General features: G+C 37.8%; 1 protein-coding gene across 3 annotated transcripts in view; it reads left to right on the forward strand.

Moving 5' to 3' along the window:
• FAP (fibroblast activation protein alpha) overlaps nucleotides 1–16,189 on the forward strand; it is a 45,141-nt gene that overhangs the window by 2,566 nt on the left and 26,386 nt on the right. Inside the window, exons 2-11 of one of the 3 annotated variants that reach the window (XM_056348005.1) lie at nucleotides 270–931; nucleotides 2,158–2,220; nucleotides 2,493–2,577; nucleotides 9,897–9,992; nucleotides 11,851–11,945; nucleotides 12,093–12,167; nucleotides 12,352–12,404; nucleotides 13,511–13,583; nucleotides 15,176–15,296; nucleotides 15,843–15,997. In XM_056348005.1, coding sequence (XP_056203980.1) covers nucleotides 2,215–2,220; nucleotides 2,493–2,577; nucleotides 9,897–9,992; nucleotides 11,851–11,945; nucleotides 12,093–12,167; nucleotides 12,352–12,404; nucleotides 13,511–13,583; nucleotides 15,176–15,296; nucleotides 15,843–15,997 — 759 coding nt within the window. In that variant the 5' untranslated portion in view covers nucleotides 270–931; nucleotides 2,158–2,214. Of the gene's footprint in view, nucleotides 1–269; nucleotides 932–1,902; nucleotides 2,067–2,157; nucleotides 2,221–2,492; nucleotides 2,578–9,896; nucleotides 9,993–11,850; nucleotides 11,946–12,092; nucleotides 12,168–12,351; nucleotides 12,405–13,510; nucleotides 13,584–15,175; nucleotides 15,297–15,842; nucleotides 15,998–16,189 lie in introns of those variants that run through there. The other 2 variants (XM_056348004.1, XM_056348003.1) reach the window with 2 other exon arrangements.

Consider the following 16,189-nt stretch of genomic DNA (forward strand, 5'->3'; position numbering starts at 1 on the left):
GTGGTACATTGAACTCTTTTTTTTTTTTTTTTTTTCTCTGTAAAACATTAGCCCAAGTTCTGCTGGACAGTTTGGTGGGACAGGAAACCTGTCTCATCTAGCACATTTTCAATTTTCAAAGAAGCCAGCTGGGATGATTAAGATTTGGGTACTCTGTCCTTGTTAACCTCCTCTGAAAAACCATAGTCCCTGTGCCTGTCTTCTACAGAGAGGCACCACCGTTCAGGACTCCTTTCCTCACTCTTATTTTTTCCCTTTTTGGTGTTTAGCATGTGAGAGAGGTACAAGACCAGGGCAGGGAGAAAGAAGAGATGATTTAGCAGACTTCACATGCAAAATCAACAATGCCTGAGCCCAACCTGCAGCTTCCAGTCACTGCTCTCACGTCAGACCTAGTGAATATTGTCAGCTCATGGCTGCCTCTGGCAGTTGACATTTACCACACGGGCTGAGGCGGCAGCTGAGCCAGGCCTGGGGCTGCAGCCAGGCCTGGCCACCCCCAGCAGGCGATGGAGGCCGAGCAGAGGAAGGTGCCAAGCACCGCCGTCCCCTCCAGCATGGACACCGGGTGAAATGGCTGGGGAGCTACAGGCCGCAGTCTTTGTTTTGTAGCTCACTTCAGCTGCTGCCATGCCTGGTGCCTTTCCATGCATAACACAGAGCCTAACGCACGGCTGTGGAGCAGAGCAGTCCGCACAGGTCTTTGGTTCGTGTTTTCTCCCAGCACAATGTCCGAATGATGAGCAGGGTGCAAGGCTGACCTTTTATTTTTGCTCCCTCCCACCCCCCATAACAGCACGTGGAATGCCTGGCCCAGTCGCATGCTCAGGTTGATCATCTGACAGAATGACTGCTGGCTCTGCGGCGGGAGCGCGGGATGGATTTCCTTTTTGAGATCATCCTTCTGAGACCTGGGCATTGCTCATAAGCAGTTGAGTGTCACAGGGTGTGTGGAGATGCACTAAAGAGCATCCAGCCTCCCGGAACGGTGCTAGCAAGCCTGGAAGCGGGGGGCTGGGGGGTGCTGGCACAGAGCAACGCGCAGCGAAGAAAGGGGGCGACAGCGCGGAGCGCTGCTGGGAGCGCCCGGCTCCTGCGGGACAGCGGGCGGCGCCGGGGCGGGCCGGCGAGCGCTGCCGCTGCCTCCTGCAGCCCGCCTTTCGCCGCCAGGGGGCGCGCGGCCGCAGGCCGGCGGCGGGCCCGTGCCCCTCCGACCGTTATTCCCCTCCCGCCCGCCCCGCGCGCCCGGCCGTTATCCCCTCACGGCGGCAGCGCCCCTGGCCGCTGTGGAGACCCGCCTGAAGCACCGGGCAGGGTGCGGGCTGCCTGCCTGTACCCCGCCTTCGCCGGCGCTCCCCGGAGCGGCTCTGAAGCAGAGCAGTAGTAAGAGTATTTGGGTGAAGTCAGTCTAACGAGCACGACATACTTTTACTTCCATTTTCGAGCCTCTCCTCTCTGCTGAGGGCTCCCTTATGTAACTTGACGCTGCGGTCTCAAAGAGTTTTCCCTGTTTTCAGTTGACCTCATTTCAGTGAGCTAAATAAAATACATGCAATTGGTGGTTTAAGCACTATTTCAGAATTTGCAGTGGGCCTGTAGATATTTACTTCTTTTAGTTCTCTTACACAGCCTGTAGAGTTTTATGGTTTTCTGAGGAAAAAAAGTAATTCTCACATGTGGAAGACATTAAACAGTATCTATTTCTGCTTCTTGTTTTGCATTCTTACATGGTCATTTATTATTTCAAAAAGTAAATATATGTGAAGTATATATAAACAATAAAGCTACTGGATTTTCCTTTACATTCTCTGTAGAGTAGAAACAAGGTCACAACTATGTCCTGAGAACATGACGATTGCCAAAATACACAGTACATATCAAGTAACTGTTGTGTCATAAAACTCTGAAGTTAATGTAAGCAGATGTTGGTTACAGCTCACATTGATGGGAAGTATATAATCACCACCCCTACAGCCACCCACTGTCCATTTCTGGTCCAAGAACTTCCCCAAAAGCATGTTTCTAATTTTATGGAAACCCTTCGAAATTTGGCACAGTTTTCAAAAGTATGTAGGAAAAAAAAAAAAAAAAAAGTCTGCCAGAGGTTTGGCCTCCAACTGTGAAAACAGACACTGCCTTTTCAAACTTCTCTCCTAGATCACTGACCAACACCCAGAAGAGAGAATTTACATTCTTTTAGAATACAGCAGGAAAATGAAGGTCTGTATGCTGCTTTCAGCTTTTGGTAAATTTACATCTGTGGTTTTTAAACTGTCAGCTACTGCACCAGCCCAGGCTCCGATGTGAAAGTATTTGTTTTAAAGAAAATGGAAAGGGAAGTCTTTTCAAATGTACTGCAGGGACATTTTTGCTTGTTGCTTGGATGGATTACAGCAGTTAGAGAGAGTGGGAGGATTTAATTATTTACCAGCTATAGAAGTGTGTCTCAGGCAATATTAGAAATGTAATTATTGTTTGTTTCTGTCCTGCAGACCCGGCTAAAAATCATATTTGGCGTGGTTATATGCCTTTTGCTTTCTTTATTACTTATGTGTATTATACTGCTTCCATCAAGAGGTAAGGCATTTGTAATCTAATGTAGTGTAAAACAACATCTTTAGCTACTATGGCTTCTAAAGTTCACAAAAGTTTGTCAGATCATTTTTCTTGTCAGAATTGTTACGGCTTTATCACTTTACAGAATTGTACTGACAGCTGAAATATCCTGAAGGTAGGATTGAAATGCCAGCAAATGTTGAAACAAGGAACTCCTTGAAGTGAAAAGCACCTGAATTAACTTTATTGTGCATGACATAGAATGTTCTTAGACAGAATTGCAAAAATAATTCTTAGATCTCCTCATATTATGTTATTTTTTTGTGTGTTAGGGTTTAGGAGATTCACAAACTGTTAGTAATTTTCTTTAGCTTCATGAACTTGTATTTGGTTTTGAACGGTTATGTAATAATTACAGAAGTTCTCTATCCAATTACAAATTAAACATGTTGTTGTAGGTTGGGTATGATAACTTTTTTGTGAACATATTTACAACTGCATTTTAAAATTAAAGTCAGCATTGTATAAAACAGGGTACATAGTTTGCTCTAGTAGCATTATGCCAGCTGCAGTTAAATCAACACAATGTGTTCTGCTGAGTCCTCTGGTAAAGTTTGAAATGAGTGTGGTTTGAAATTTACAGCCCAGGCAACACTGACTTGATGGTAATTTTTTTTCTGAGAGGTATAATAAGGTCAATGTAAGTATTTACATGGCCCTTTCAAAATAGCAGAGTAACTGAATGTCTTTGAAATTATTAAAATAATAATAAAAAAACCCTATTCCAGTAACAGTTTCAATTTAAAGGGATTTTTATTCTATTATTATTCTTTGTTCATACGTTGGCAGGGTGTCTGAGATGAAGAAATCAGTTTTGCATTTACAACTAAGTTATAAAATCAGCTATCTGCTGAAGTCTGAAATTTAAGTCCTGTAGTCAATATGCAAGTTTTGTGAAAGGTGAAATCTCTTTCCTACCTGATACTTCTGTGGAATATGCTTATCCTGAGTTGTTTCATTGAGAGAAGGGTGGAGGTTTCTGAAGGAGTTAGGGTTGATTCTGTTATGCAGCATGTGAATATGAGGATAGATTATATCAAGGTGGGAGGCAGTGCTGTAAAGAGTGCTGTAAACACCTCAGAGTGACAAGTTTGATTTTACTGTCAATGATAGGGTGCCAGATTTTTTGGCTAGCTTAAGCATGGTCAGATCTGAGCTTTTATTATTAGGTAAATGTATGGTATTAAGTCAGACTTCTCATACCAAGTCTGCATGTTAAGACAGGGCAGAATATTTTTATGAGATTTAAATAAATAAAAAAAGAGGAAACAAAGAGGCTGGAGACTGAGGATTGGTTTGGCAGTCTGAAGAAGCTGCTAAAGATCATGGAAGATACTGCAGGAGTGAGTGTATTTTTCACTTCTGAAGTTATCACATACCAGCCCACTGGTCTTATTCTGAGCCTTTTCAGTACCTGAGCCATTACAAAGAACTCTCTATAGTTTCTTGGAATAGCAACTTGGTAATCAGTCATATCAGGCATCACTTTTAGATCCACTAATGATAAAGAATTTATCTTACTTTACAGAATGCTTTTGAAGGAGCATTTTAGACAATTGTGGAATACACAGTTATGTTGACACACAATTATGCTAAACACATCTGATTATGGCTTCTTATTCTCAAGTGGAACTGCAAGTGGTGCAGTTATCTGTTCGAATGGCTAAACCTTTCTGAATTCTTAGTAGTCTACTGATCAGTTTTAAATGAAAGAAATACAAATTTATTTTGCAGTTACAAATTGTGCAAGTCGAAGACAGACAGGAAATAGCTATAGAGAAGGAATGTTGTTTGTACATTCCACCTTTATTACTGCTTAACTGAAAGGATGTGGCAATCTAGGAAGAAAATTAATTGCATATGTTAAATGTATAGGCACAGACCGACTAAATTTCTGCTTAAAAAAAACAGGAAAGAAAAATGTTATCTTTAATTCTGAAAGTAGAAGTAATATTTAGTTCTCATTTTGTCTGCTAAGTTTCTAGCAATTTCATGTTCTTCAAACTTCTCAAAAAGTGATAGCTGGTTTTGGTTTACACATGGAGGAGTATGAAAAATTCTCAGAAGTTATACTGGAATATAATTTTCTGTTTGGAGACGATAGTAAGGACTAAATACTTAGTTGCAGTTATTACACAGTTTCTGTGGGGTTCAGAAGAGCAAGGTGGATAATCTCAATATAGTGAATGCCATCTATGCCTAAGAAATTAGTGACAGTTTTTTGACATTTCTTTGAGTTAGGAATGTGCTGTGTTGTTTACCTAACTATGATAACCTAGTTACAATAACCCAATGCAGAATAGTTCAGAAAGGTTCTTTTCACTTGTACACTGGTGTACCCAGTCCTGTTTTTCTGCAGCATAAACCAGAAAGGAAATACCTGTCTGCAGTTGAAAAGCAATAGTGAAACTGCAGGCAGAGTTACAGATAACTGAAGGTATTGCTTAGGCTCCAAGTTAATTTTTTCTTGTGCTATTTGTAATGAATATCCAGAATCTTGCTTGTCAATGTGTCTGTCCCCATTGTACATTTGACCTATGCCTGAGACCAAGACCATTGCAGTTTAGTCACAGGGCATGCTTCTCAGCCAGGAACTGGTGAGCAACCTGTTTCTTAGGAACTGGTGGTGTTCTTTGCTGCGCCCCGGCCAAATCCATTTTCTGATTCAGTAAATGCCTCCCTGTGTTCCAATGCAAAGTCAAACAAGCGTGGCTTCCATCACTGTGGCGTGGAAGAAGAATGGTTCTGGTCAAGGATTCAGTTGCTGGCACTGAGTTCAGCTGGAGCTGGTGCTGTTAGTTGCTGCTTTGTAATTGACATGTGTGCCTGGATATTTGACTTAGAAATAAAGAGAAATTCTGATCTTCTTGGCCATCTATCAAAATTGGCAAGTGGCAATTAGAGAGTGTAGACTCTCAGCTGTTGATGAAGTTCTGTGTAATTCAAAATCAATACATTAACTGTGACAGTGTGCTTCCACCAGAATCTGGTGGTTCAGTCTGAGCTATGAGTTCAGGCTCAGATCTAAGCCATAGTGTAAACCTAGCTACAGTGCTCTGTATGCTGGTGGCAGAAAGCTATTATAAGGTTAGTAGAACAGAGTAATAAAACCCAATATTATGATGGATTAGACTAATTCATACCCATTCTGTACTTAGACTGCATAAAAATTGATAGGAATTCATACTAAAATTTTTCTAGAAAAGTTCTCAAAAACCAGTATGCTCCTTTAGTTTGTATTCCCTTAACAGGGTTCAGTCTGCTGCACATGTGCAGCTGTGGTCTGTGACAATACTCCTAGGACTGTGGGGCTGGGTGGGCCTTTTCTTTCCAAAACTGACTAGTGCTTTGATGAAACTCTTTGTTGCTTAAGTTCTTATATCATCATTAAATGCTTAGCCAAAACAGGCTCTATTAATTTTCTGTCCTTGTTTACATGCTGGTGGCAGAATAAATACTCTGGTTTAGGACTAATTTAAAGGGATCACCATAACAATCTTGCCTCTCCAAGTCTGTGCTTAGAAATGATATATGATGGCTGTGATCTAAGATAATTTTTATTAGCTTTTCTTTATAAATATATTTTCTGAAAACTTTATTTTCCATAACTGGAAGGGATTATAATTATTCTTCCTCAGTGTATAGTTAGTTTCCTTTCCCGGACTCTTATGCAGTAGAGATGTTGGAATCAGTAGTAAACAAAACCATTCTCATTCTAGTATGTTCTAGATTTCTGTACAGTTTCCGTTCCTACCAGTAACGAGCTGGATCATACTCTGGAGCATGACTTCTTCAGACTTCGTCTTTTCTTCTCATTCCAAAGGGTGGTTTTGAAGTAACCTTCACTGAGAAAGCAGTGGCACACCTCACAAAAAATGACTGAATGTAATGCAGGTAGGGAAAAGCAGATTCAGCTGATGTGGAGCTGAGGGTGACCAGAAGTTCTGGAGCAAGAGCAGGAGCGTTGGAGTTAATTTCTGATGCTGAATGGGCTATGGTTTCCTCAAGTGGAAGGCTGGCTTCCTGCACGTATTGAAGGAACTTGTGCTTTAGCTATTCAGCATCAGCCCACAGAGATAGGATTGGACATTATAGTCCGGAAGCAGAATATAATACCATACTTTTTTGACACATCATCTATTTGCTGTGTAGCAGTGGTTGCTAAATAAAATACATATAGAGCTACATATATGATAAATACATATAAACATATATATATATATAAAACAAATACAGAAACCAGAATACTTTCTGATTATTACAAATGCTTGCTTTAATTTGGCAGGAGTAGACACAATTTACATGCATGCACATTAGACCATGTTGTTGAATAAGCCAACAAGACTTTGAAATTTAAAGCAAGGGTTGTGTTCATCTACATACATCCAGGCTTTGAAAGAGAATAATCCTGATAATTTCACAGTGATGGAATGGTGTGTATAAAGTTAATCTGAGTTTAACATAATTGAAAGTTCTGTTTTCTGTGGTTTGTTAAGCTTTCTCACAACAGTGAACAGAACAGTAAAGAAGAAGGTGTCTGCATAAAGCCAGTGACAGTTAATAGGTGCTTACAGGATTTTATCACCACAATTATACATGTACACTGAATACACTCAAACGCATGAGTGAGTAATTGTGATCATGAAATATATAAAGCAAGTTACACTGTGAAGCAAATTAGCCAATTTAGCGCACAAAGAAATACAGAACTGCACCCTGTAAATGAATGCAAATAGACCACAAAGAATTAAAACTGAGACATTGGGGTGGTGAAGGAAAAAGAGCAAAGCTGAAATTTGGTAAGCTTTCATTTCTGTGGCTGGCTCTGGTATTTGCTTCCTGTTTTGTCCCTGGGCATCTTTTTTAATCTTTGTTATTTCGTAGAGAAACAAAACACAATGAAAGAATTTACCAAGCCTACCAGCAGCGGTCCAAATCAATGTCTGTATAGTGCTGCAGACATGTAAAGTGCTTTTCATGTTACAGTCTGTTCTGTGAGCAGAGATTTTGAATACCATTATTGAACCAGCCTTTAGTTACAGAAGAAAGAACCAGCAACAATTATAGGAACTATTAAAGATGCTGCTTTTAATTAAAGTGTTTAAAGATATCTTCTGTTGCCTAGAAACAAGCATTCAAAATTTTAAGTAGTCAAGTAAGAAATAGTTGTGTTCATATTTTTTGCAGTGCACTGGTAGAAATTCAGATAGGAGTGGACATATTTTGAAAATCATTAGCAGTCATAATAAATTATCACATAATATTAAGTATGTAAGGGTGAAATAACTAACAGAGTAAAGGTTCGAGTTAGAGCTGTGAAAATTAGACCAGAGATGAGACATTCGTGATATTGCTTGTCTTTTTAGTAAAAAATCCTTTTAAGTGGAGTGAAGAACCAGGAAATTTTACCAGATTAAGGTATCAAACAGGACTGCAAATTTAAACTTTCTATACACACACCCATGGAAACAGATCTTAACAGTGCATTTCTTTTGCTAATAGGCATATTCACTTAAAAAATTTAAACTGAAAGCTAGTGGTAAGTAATCAGCAGTCAATCTAAATAGAAATGGATTCTTCTTTGGAATTATTTTCCATGCATTTTTTTAAAAGTTTGCCATCTTCTGTGTTTATCATTAACTTACCAAAGATCTCTAATATACAGTTATGATATTAGCAAGAGGAATTAACCTCTTATTGAACTTCTTGGGATAATTTCTGGACATATTGCTAGCTCAGAGTTTGAGTTTATACGGGTAGGTTTTTGCCTATGGATTGGCATTCAGTTTTATTTCTCATGACAGCTCTCTTCTGCATTAGTGCAGGCAAGGCTAGTGTCAACAGTCAACCTGACATGTGTATTCTACAGTAAGTAATAGTCACTTAGCAGAAAAAACATATTTTCATTACAAAGTACCATAGAAGAGAATATGAAGAAACATTTCCCAGGAAGTCAGTGTGATCTTAACAGAGAGGGCAGCTGTAATGAGGAAGTGATGGAGCATGATATGAAACCTGAGGGCAACGAGTCATCTTGATTATCTGGCTGTCATCTGAGAGCTCTGAAGGAACAAACAGGGGAAGTGGCAGAGCTCTACTAGGCTGTAGTGTGACATCCTCACTACCTCTGAAGACAATGGCAAAAGTTCCCTTGATTTTAAAGCAGAAAAGTATAGAATCCAGAATGCCTAGACTTAAAACCTGCCATTATTATGGTACTGAACTTTAAAAACTGGCCTTTATCAGAAATGTTCCTGTGTCTTTTTGAGGATTAACTGTTTTGAGTACTCTTTCTCTTGTGAACTGCACAGTTTTCCTTTTTTGCCTTTTTTTACATTTTTGTAATGGAATTTTTCATTTCCATGCACTTAGCAAGCCTGCATTTTCAACATTACCCTCTTCTCAACCAATTGCTTGTCCTTAAATTTTGTTTTTAAAATCTGCCCTATCTTAAGTTGTTTAGCTTTGAGAAGAAACATTTGATAAGAGCCAAAAAAGCAGCTACAACTTTGTGCATTATTTTTATGCAGCTCTCTGATCTGCTTAGAAATCAAATATTAGAGTACCTGTCTTCTCTCCAGAGTCATTGCCAATTTTCTTTTGCAGCATTAAATAAAAACTTGAAGTTTGGGTTCACTCATTCATTACTTTTCAGCAGTATTTTTACCTGCCTACCTTCATCTATTTTTTTCATGTGGCTACTAAGAAATATATGTGGGTGGTGATTAATTTGCAAACCTTATATCCATCTTCTAACACTAGTTGATGAGGCATTTATGAAATTTTGCAGTAGGGAATTGTATGCACATCCTGTTGTTTGACTCTGCTGAATATGTGCAGGTCCCTATGAAAATAGTTGTCTCTACATACCACACAAGTTCATGGCACCCATGCTTTGGAAAAATTTGTCACAAAAGATTTGTCTTTTTTGTGGAAAAGGCTTTTCTTGGACTTACAGGGTCTACAAGTAAATATGTCTGAGTGAATAAATGACTGGGTGAAATAAATTAGTTTGTCTGGTTTCTCATTTTGTAATCCTAAAGGTGAGTCCTTCAGAGGCTAAAGGACCTTATCAGAACTGTGACAAAGAACCTTCCTTCCTGCTGTGCCTACTCTCTGCATACCTCCAGGATTATGCTATCTTCACTGTTCCCTGGTGCTAAATATTGAAAAAAGGAAATACTGGACTAGTAATTACTTCTTTCCTGTGCCCCCCATCCCACACACACACACACTTTTCACAGCATTGCATTAACAGAAACTGCCTATCTTCCTCTTAGCTGTCAACACAGATGATGGTCTCCGAGCTCTTACACTGGAGGATTATTTGAATGGAAATTTCCAATATAAAACATTTTTTCCATATTGGGTGTCAGGTAGGTAAAACCTTTTCTCAAATGTACATAAGCCTTTCTAATATCTATTTCCAGACTGGTTCAGACTCAGAAATGCAATTTCTTTCCAGCTTTACTGTGAATGAATGCTAACTATGAAATTAAACAATCTGCTACTCGAAACTTACAGTTAAAATTTACTATTCTATCAGTCATTCTAGAAATGCCAGGTATTTGATGTTTCAGCAGGCATGTTTGAGTCAATATAAGCTATAATTTTACGGAGGTCCTCAGTGTTTTATTTCTTTTACTATCATATTCATTGCAGCAAGTGAAAGAAATATGTCAATGTGTCAGTCATTTCTTAAACAGTCTCCTTTTTTGTGTTTGTCACAGCACTTTTTCATTTACCATTTGTAATAATTGAGGTAGCCTGTGTTACAGACCTCATTCTTTTTTTTCAGTAGTACGTAGCTCCACAATGAGTCCAGCTGTTCTTATCTCATTTAAGAGCTGAAATTCCTGAGTTTCAATGCATTGCATAAAAAATAAGGTTGAGTTTCTAAGCAAGTTCCTTAAGGTAGAAGGTAAAGGTGTGAGGTTAATTGCTGGTGATATATGTGTCTGTATGTGGCTGAAACACTAGTCTTGCTATCATTGAATGGCAGCAGCATCAAAAGGCTTGTGCTAGATCAGGGTGCATTCTAGTTCACACACTACTACCACTCCCATCTATGCACTGCCTCAAGCAAGTTATAAAACTATACCAAGTTAGTTTTATAGTTAGTTTTAACTCACAATTTTAGAACTGAACTGAAGCTTTCCAGGACATTGCTAACAGGAGTTAAAGTTTTACAACTAACAATTTGAAGTATGTTGACATCACTTGTATGATTTAAAAATTAGGTCACCATTTGTTAGAATTCTGTCTGAATGTCTGAAGTATGTAGGCAGCATATCACCTAAACCTAATATTCCCTTCCCTCTTTATATCCTTCTCACTTAGACTTGTCTTTTCTCTTGACAGTCACAAAGCTCACGCAAAAGCCATGCCATAGATTCCATAGATAGTCATGCCTACAGCATCCCATATGTCTACTTTTCTACTGAAGCAAGGAGTTAAAACTGAGCCTCTCTTCCTAAGGGTGCCTAAGATCACCACAAATGCTGTTACACAAATCAGAGAAACGTGCTCAAAAGATCCAAGGGTGATCTAATTTCCTAAAAATGAACACCTTATACACTGTTTCAGGCTGCTTTTAAACTGTTAATGTCTCACTCTCTCTCAAGCTACACCAAGTATGTAATTCCTTCTCTGTTCATAGCAGTGAAAATAATGATGTGAAACTAAAATTCTGATCTCATTGTCTACCGAACTAAGGCTCAGGTCTTGAGCACAGGTAGGGTTAAATTCCATTCTCATTGAAGGCCACTCACCCTCACTTTCTAGGACCTGTGTGAGTAAGAGCAGTATCATTTATGTAGTGTCAGTTACATGGTACTGCTGTTATCTGCAGAATCTGTACAAATGAGGAAGTTCTGGTGGAATTATAAGCAAAGTTCTTAAATGTTTTGTTTAAAACATTGTGATACTGACCTTCTAACAGGTTTGTACCTGGTATTCTTGATCAGACATGACAGAATAAAATCTGGCATTTAATTATAAGATTAACTAGTTGATCTGTGTGCAGTGTGTAATCTTGAAAATGTACTCAAGAACCCTGAAGACAGTTTGTGGGTAATGCTGTGCCTTCACATCATTAGAAAAAAATATGTAGATGCCAAAAGATATTTGCTCAAAATCTACTCATTGACAGGGGTGTGAATACTTTGATAGAACAGATCTGTTCTATAGTATCTTCTTGTGCAAGGTAACAGCCCTTTTATCTTGTTTATAAAGATAACGAATATCTTCATCAGTCTGCAGAAGATGATATTATTCTTTACAATGTTGAAATGAACTACCCAACTACCATCATGACTAACAGCACAATGGTACGTACCATTTCAAGTAATAAAAAGGCAGCAAAATACAGTTGTGTTTCAAGTGCCAGTTTAAAAATGAGTGGATTAAAACCTTACTCATCAAATCGTTATTTAAAGGTTTTTTACTAGAATCTAATCTATTTCTTAATCTTTCAGAAACAAGTTAATGCTTCAAATTATGTGTTGTCATCAGACAAATATTTCATAGCTCTGGAAAGCAATTATTCAAAGGTAATTAATATATCATTTAATGAAATGTTTGGTTTTCTTGAGTATGTTGTTCATTGCGATTGCCATAGATAAATATTTCTTGGTACTTGAGAAAGGGGTAGGTTGTGAAAAGACAGCTGATTTTTTTTAATTAGATTGTCTTTTTTCAAGTGAATAATATTATTTTCTTGCTTAATTTTTGCAGCTGTGGAGATACTCTTATACAGCATCATACCACATTTATGATCTCATATATGGGTAAGGCCTGGTATTTCTTACAGAGAGATATGGCGAATACTCTTTAGTGATGTGCTTGCAAGCATTTCAACTGAAAAACTCCACAGTAGTGTGACTACCACTTGGCTTTGCTCTTGCCTGCCTGAATCTGTCAGGTTACTTGTTAGCTTGAAAAAGGTGGCCTCTAAGAATATCATACAGTCCTTTCGTCTACTCTTCCAGGTATCTGGACTAATTAATATTTCATGCCCTCAAACTTTTACTGCCCAGGATTCTCATCGGGTTTTTTTCTTCTTTGCATAATTTTCTCCCACCCTATCTTGGCTGCTTCAGTCCACTTCAGTCTCACACATGATGTCTCCATGCCCTTCCGTTTACTAATTCATCCTTTTTATTGTTGATCTAATATTTAGCTTCCCTAAAACTCTCACATGTCTTTTAGCACTCCAGTGAACTTGTAACTATCCATCCTGGGTTCCTGAAAAGTTTACAGCTTCTCCCATGGCATTTGGTCTCCTTCCCAAGATCTTCCCCAAACCAATCCTCTTTCTACCCAAGTTTGAATGCGGCAATCTTCCTCCCCAGTCACCTTTTTATGCCATAAGCAGCTGCGTGACCAAATGCTTTTTAGTTCTGAGCACAGGGGCTGCACTGAGCTGCTCTACTCTTGGGAAATTGTTGGCTCAAGGTGACAGGCAAAGATTGCTGCAAGCTAATGTGAGTAGAGAGGTACTGCATGTGGGTCATGATCCTTAATAAATGTTGTAACTGCTGCTGTTATGCTTGCCTCAGTGTGCTGTATCCTGAGTTCACATTTCCCAATAACTTGCTGAGACTGCAGATAGAGCAAATAACTATAGATGCTTGTGCAGTATTTAGGAAGAGATACAGCTGCCTTCATAGGCTGTTGGATATGTTTTCATAGGGTTGAGTTGCAAGCCTTTACCAGCACTGATGGAAAACATCACATTACTGCATGTCTCACTGCCTGCCTTAATTTTGCATTGCTCAAGAAACAATAAGCTGTTAGAAAATCTAGCCATTCATGAATTTTATATGAATGTACAATATAATGATGCATTTGCACTGTGCACAAAAAGCCATCTCAACTTCTTTCCTTTTTTTAGTGGTTTTGTAACAGAAAATCAGCTTCCACATAAAATTCAGTATATATCCTGGTCACCCGTTGGACACAAATTGGTCAGTAAAGATAACCAAGCACTAGAATGATTTTGCTTTGTGTGGCTAGAAGACATTTATGTGCCTTTGGTTATTATTTTGTTAGGCTGTATTTTTGACAGGCCTGTGTGTATTAACCTTGGTTGTGAGCAAGAATGACAAAACAGTTCTAACTTGTTAAAATTTAACTTGTCTGTGTCTCAGTAGAAGAATCCATGTTCTCAGCTACATTATGTGTTGCAGTTCACTAACCAGTCTTTTTTCAAGAATTACCAACATCATTGTATATAGTAGTTTCAAGATCTGAAAACCAAAGTGTTTTCCTTTGGCACTGTATAACACATGAATTTACTATGGAGATTTAGAGATGCAGTATTTAAAATCTTTTCTAGAATTTTTACTCTAGGAAATGGCTGCCATATTCTTATTATAAAAAATGTTATTTTCATCTTTTTAATAGCTACTTCATAGCCATGTATGTATTTCTCAGTAATTATAATAGACATATTGCAAATAGTAACAAGTTCAGAAACTTCTTTTATTAACAGTTCCAAAGCATCAGCCCAATAATAGTGGTTTTTTAACTACTTATCCGGTATTGACAAAATATCTGTGCAAGAAAAAAAATTTAAACACCATACTCATTTCTGAAAACACTCAGGGAGTGGGCTAAACACGAATGGACAATTTATTAGATTTTTTCTGTGTTCTAAGAGAATATTAGTTCTCTTAATTAAGTTAAATATTGTTATTTCTTTATCAAGAATTCTGAACATAGAACAAAATGAATATAGTCTCCTGTCTTGCTAGTACTAATAGCCTGTGATGCTTTAATACAATAGTCCTTGTATTGTATCTGAGAGTTTTAGGAGTTGCTTTGGGTTTTTTTCAAAGCATAAAGTAGTTAAAATGTTACACTGATGTTGCTAACAAATGCTTATAGCTTCAAAAGGCCTGATTTTCTAAGAAAGCTATGTTTCTAGTGCTGGCTTCTTAACCATATGTCCATTCATTTGATTGACATTTAGAGATACCCAAGGCCTGCAAGTATTTCTTGCAAGAAGTCTCTTTTGGTAACTAATTTACTAGAAAGGAACAAACCAGCCCAGACAAAGTAAAACCTTTTTTTGTCCCATCTCACATCACCTAGGCCTTTTGACAGGTTTAGAAAAAGTCCAATTATTTTCTTTTTAGTTGTTACATACTTGTTTTTATCTTCTACTTTTGGTGGAACCAGAAGGAAAAGTCATGAAACATTTTGTCTGAGGGTCTCGTAAAAATGCAGCAATTTGAATAAGTTTCAAAGACATTTTTTTTATGATTTTCCACACCTAAGCTAGCCACAGAATCCTCTGAAGTTTGTTAAAATCAAAGGAGTTGTTCAGGATTTGTTGTGACATAGTTGAACATAGAATTTGGTTTGTAATGTATAATTTATTTACTGAGGTACCTACTCTTGCAGAATTTGCAAGGACTTTTAGCAAAGCATTTATTTCCTGTTTTGTATTTATTATGTCTTCTTGCTGCTATAATGTAGGAGCATTGACTGCAGATCTTACTGTAACCCTTGTAATTGGTGCCTATACTCGTAAGAAGTACTTTCTCGTCTTTAGGTATATGTGTATCAGAATAATATCTATTTGAAACAAAGTCCAAGAGAGGCACCAATTAAAATAACTAGTGATGGGAAACAGAATACAATATTTAATGGGATTCCTGATTGGGTCTATGAAGGTAAGTAAATTTTGAAGGGCAACAACTAACATGTTAATTGCTTTGTTTACCTGGTTCTCCCAATCCATTCTAAAATATCTGTGATGATACATTATTTATAGATCCCTAAGGAATACTTCATTTCCATATTTTATCTGTTATACAATGACTGCATTTTGTATTCATAGTGTGTAATCTAAATTCCGGGTCTTTGTTACTGAAACTATATCAGAATTTTGCAGATTGGGCGCAGTGGTTGGGAATTAAGCTTTAATGGAAGTTTTAATTTTGGTGAAAATCTGGCACATCAGTGATTGAAAAAGAATTAAAAAAATGCATGCACACAGGAGAAACGCAAGTGAGTTAAATGGGATCTGTGTGCCTGTTTTGAGAGTTTTTAAGGCCTTTCAGAATTGAGATGTATTCCAATGTGTTTGGTGTTGCTTATTTAATATAACTCTCTATACATGACTATGTTGCTAAGAATAGAATGCTAAAATAGATTAGAAGACATAATATTAGATTACAATGATACACTGTTATGAATGATTATTTTCTTTTTCTCAGAGGAAATGCTGGCAACCAAGTATGCACTGTGGTGGTCTCCAAGTGGAAAATATTTAGCATACGTACAATTTAATGATTCTGACATACCAGTTATTGAATATTCATATTTTGGTGAGGACCAGTATCCTAGAAAAATAATTATCCCATACCCAAAGGTATGTTTTGTCATTCTTTGGACTTACTTTCTGCTGATAAATGAGTTATGACAATGATAAAATTAACTCTGCTTAAAAATTATTGTATTACAGTGGTTAAATCCATTGTGGTCTAAATTAATGAAAGAAAACAAACTTAGGCCAAGTTCTGAAAAAGGTATAGGTATGTTCAAGATTGTAGATATTTAATAG

The sequence above is a fragment of the Falco biarmicus genome, chromosome 8 (genome assembly GCF_023638135.1).
Source record: "Falco biarmicus isolate bFalBia1 chromosome 8, bFalBia1.pri, whole genome shotgun sequence".
Lineage (NCBI taxonomy): Eukaryota > Metazoa > Chordata > Aves > Falconiformes > Falconidae > Falco > Falco biarmicus.